At 42.5% G+C, this 4,308-nt stretch overlaps 1 protein-coding gene across 2 annotated transcripts; it reads right to left on the bottom strand.

Annotated features, from left to right (window-relative positions):
* LOC133913090 (alkaline ceramidase-like) lies at positions 1 to 4,308 on the bottom strand. Of its 2 annotated transcripts, XM_062356139.1 has the most exons (4): positions 3,721 to 4,136; positions 3,571 to 3,589; positions 3,066 to 3,420; positions 1 to 739 (listed from the first exon to the last, which is right to left on the bottom strand). In XM_062356139.1, exons 3-4 carry the CDS (start codon positions 3,320 to 3,322, stop codon positions 223 to 225), a joined length of 774 nt encoding a protein of 257 aa, XP_062212123.1. In that variant the 5' UTR covers positions 3,323 to 3,420; positions 3,571 to 3,589; positions 3,721 to 4,136; the 3' UTR covers positions 1 to 222. The 2 variants fall into 2 exon arrangements, with proteins under 2 accessions (XP_062212123.1, XP_062212122.1); XM_062356138.1 differs by lacking the exons at positions 3,571 to 3,589; positions 3,721 to 4,136 and adding an exon at positions 4,143 to 4,308.

Here is a 4,308-nt window from a genome sequence, read left to right on the forward strand (position 1 = left end):
TAAGAAACGAACACTCCAACTAATCTCTGTTTGATGATTAAGTATGGTACAAAACATGTGTCAGTTTAAGTTACCAAAATCTAGTGTGACATCAGAACATCTGGTCCATAATCACTTGGAAGCCCATATACAAAAATGCCACGGCTTGTCTGCAACACATTGGGGGGGGGGGGGGGGATTAGCTTACCAATGGCAGTACTGAACATCACTGATCAACAGAACTCATTCCCCTTTTTTGGGTTTCTGAACCTTGACATAAGGCAAGAAGCCAAAAAGGTGGGTAATTCTCGGCTCCCACCCACGTTGCTGAGCCCGACAAAACATTAGGAATGTGTTCGCATAGTACGAGTTCAAGCCCATAAGCACATGCCACCATGCGTGTCCCTGTGGGTTGACGTACCAATGTGAAAGTTTCTTACAGAAGATGCGATCAACTAGCCAACAGAGAGTCCCCAGGCTTAATGTAAGAACCCAGAGCTTCGCAAGCCGCTTCGCAGCCATGTCCTTCGTCTGTATGTAGTACTTGTACATCCGAGGGATGCAGAGGAGGCAGAGACCAATGTAATGCAACTTGAATACTACTTGGAACCGCGCAAAGAAATGGACTACAGCAAAGGCAGCACCATATAGGAAAAGGAAAGTAGGCATGGTGCTCCTGTAATGCCAATCTGGGGAATAAAGGACATACATATACAGCAGGATCTCCCACACCATAGGAGTCTCGTCACTCTGCTGTAGGCTGGAAAAGAAAACATCATCGAGACAACAAATTACCACAAAGAATGCACCACACATAGTAAAGTAAACATGGTGCAGATAGAGTACAACAAGATGACTAAACAAGTCAAAGAAATAGGAGGTTTATGCAACAGTATGCTAAAAGTGACATTGCACCAAGAAATGCAGTCACGATCCAGCATAGCTCAAGAGTTGCAATCCTTTACACCTAAAAGTAGGGTAACCATTGATTTTGAGCATGGATACTAATCCTAGTTTCAGCAAACATCCAATCAACAGCTGTGCGGAGCAGTCCCAATGTAAAATAACTCCTAAAATGTTAGTGTAAATGGCAAATGTGTAAATTAACACAGAGTGCAGTTCAGTTGTTAGTGCCGCATTTAATGGCGTTTTCACAAATAATACACTCTAAGCAACCATTTGATCCACCACAACAGATACATAAGTTACCCAAACCTTTTCCTATGCACTTGGTGCTGAATTGACTAAAATTGAAGTCAGGTGAATAATAGAGAATTGATATTTCAACAAATGAGCTAGGTAAATTCTGAGATTTATCATTAAACATCAGAACATTTATAATTTATTACATACAGCATTTTGGGCACGACACATCACAACAGATGCCAATAGTGGCTGGTCAGCCATTGCATCAGTATATAGCAAACAATGGATCCATATGCGTCAAAATGGAACACAAGTAAAATCTTGAATGAAACATTTCTGATAGTGAACCAGAACAGAGAATCACAAAAGAAAAGAAAAGAAAAATAAACAACAAAGCGCAAGAAAAAATGAAAGAAATTTACAGCTAAAGGAAAGATCAATGCTTTAGGGACCATCTTAGCCATTACTATTAGGTAAGCTATAATTTTTGGAGAGCAGAACTGCACTTTCAGGGTTTAAATCATGGCCAAGAAAACGTTTGAGAGTGCACAATAATGCTAAAAGGGTTGCGCCCAAAGACAAAAGGAGAAATACACAACTCCAGAATATGGATTGATGTCAATCAAGAAAGTATATGAAAAAAATACTCCTAAGGAAGTTTGTGCAGTGAATAACAGTACTGTTGTAAGCTATATCCCAGGTGACATACCAAAAATAAAATTGCTTGACCTATACATACACAGCAACCAGCACCATCAAAAGAACAAGTTCAGATCAATAAACCAAAATTCACATCAGAAGGGTGCAACCCATCATCTAAGAAATGGGACACTGGTTCCATGCAAGCGGAATAGCCTTCCTTGTTATTCTCATAGCAATGAGCTTAGCTGTTTGATTTTAACAAATTACTCCTTCAACTATTCCAAGGGTCAAATTTAAAGCATGTATCATGGCTAAAATTTCTGAGGGATCTTGTCGATGCTATTGAGATAGAGTAACTTTTAACAGAATGCAGCTGCTTCAGCAAAAAATATTGAGAATACCGTCTTACAAATAGATTATAAAGCAAAGCTAGACTCTTCTTTTTCAAAGAGATAAAAGCCCATTGTGTTTAACGGAACACGTGATCCTGGACCTGCCGTCCAGCCACAAATGCATGTGAGACGTGACAACTGATCTGTGCATTGCGCCGTTGCGCGGGATGAAAAGGGCCAGGGATGTACGTGGCTGGATGGCAGAGTCATGTCAGGAGATGGCCTTTAGCTCAACTCGATAGATTGCACAACTAAAATCTGTAGCTTTGCAAAAAACGCTTCTTAATCAATAGTTCCTTGATAGTTCCGATAGAATACTTGTAGTTCTGTGAAATTCACTCACTAGTTTTTAATACATATTTCAGCAATCTGAAGTTTATCAGTTCATAACCACAAAAGTAAAATCTTAGGAAGTCAACACATGAATCTTCACATAGTACAAAAAAAATTATGATTTCGAACCAAAAGAAATACATTTTAGACAAGAAACCAGAAGTAACAAAGTACAAATCTCCTTGAATTTATGACCAAATAAATCGCTCATCTTTTCTGCAGTTTTTATGTGCAAAACAACTAGAATAAAAAATGATGTTCGGCCTTCTGCAAATGGCCCGTTTCTTTTTTTCAGTATGGTAGAACCAAATATCAATTTCATAAATAGAAGAAACCCACATGATAATAGAACATCAAAAGGAAATGGTCCTGTTTTCTTCAAAAGTAGGTGAACGTGGAAACTAGTACCAGAATACAATGGAAAGCACCCATGCATAATGAGCTAAAATTGAAGAAGTGCATTAGAGAGAAGAACAAACTCCAATTAGGACAGTTATCTAACTAGATAATCACAAGATCAAAACTGCCATTCCACAGAAGCATAGAGAACTTTCAAGTTTAGTGAAAACTTACACGTGCTGCAAGGTGGCATGGAAAATCATACTCCCAATAGCAAGTATCATATTGGATATGTGCAGGACACTGAACCGTTTCTCGAAACGCTGGCGGAAAGCATTCACTAGTCCAACAACCGCCAAAAGAACACATGGAACATTGGAGATGGTATTGTAGAATTCTGCAATATATGATGAGTGCGCGTAATTCTCCTCGCATAACTCAGTTGTTGATGTAACAGGCCCCCAGAAGCTTGCTACCATTGAATCCGCCATGCTTAGCTCTTGATTTGCTACTCTAGCAACAGCCTATGTCACCAGAGTTGGAGGTCAATCTGGCTGGTGCTAAATCATGAGCACACCAAACAAAAGACCTGCACAGATAACATGCAGTTTTGTTAGACTCGTTAAGTAATCAAATTGTAGTGAACCTATGCTTTCCCGTGTTCAAGATGTCAAAACAGCGCATTTAGAATGCTAACAGTAAATAGATGGTCAGTGCTTTCAGCAATGCGCTAACTTACATGAACTTGCTAAAACACCCTTCAGGATAGGCAGTCCAAAGTCCACACCATCAACGGACCAACACAAGAACAATAGAACAATTTGCTTAGCAAAGCCCAGAATAGCACCACCACCTAACAGTCCTAATCGAGACAGTACAAGGTACATACCAAACCAAACTCAGGCAATCTCCTTCCTCACAGCACTTAAACGGAATCCATCCGCAGATCCCACGACCACGAGAACCCCAAACCCTCTCAGGCTCGCAGCGATCCTCAACCACCAGAGCCTACTTACCCGCGCTAGCGATCCCAGCCAGCCACACCCGGACCGAACGCACTCTCGACAGATCTGCGGACGCCACGAATGATCAAACCACGGCGAATTTAGCGAACCGCCAACCGCAGAATCGCACGATCTCTCCCTTTCCCTTACAGGCAGGCGGCCGACCGTCCGTCCAGGATCCGGATCGCCCACGGCACGGCGCCGCAGAGGTAACCGGCCGGAAGCGGGCGGATCGGGGCGGCTAGGGTTTTTTTTTTATCGCGCGGATTGGGGAAAAAAGGTGGGAGGGATCGGAGAAGGCGGTTACCTCGGGGGGGCTGGGCTGGACGGCGCTCTCGCTCGTAGGCTCGGAGGCTGCGTGCTCGCTAAGGCTACTGCTAGGGCATGAGGGGGCAGGACGGCGAGGCCCATGGGGTGGATGCCCTGGATGTTTGTCTCGATCGATCTGTTTGGCTTGTCTTCCTTTTCTTTTT

This window comes from Phragmites australis, chromosome 3, assembly GCF_958298935.1.
Source record: "Phragmites australis chromosome 3, lpPhrAust1.1, whole genome shotgun sequence".
NCBI lineage: Eukaryota > Viridiplantae > Streptophyta > Magnoliopsida > Poales > Poaceae > Phragmites > Phragmites australis.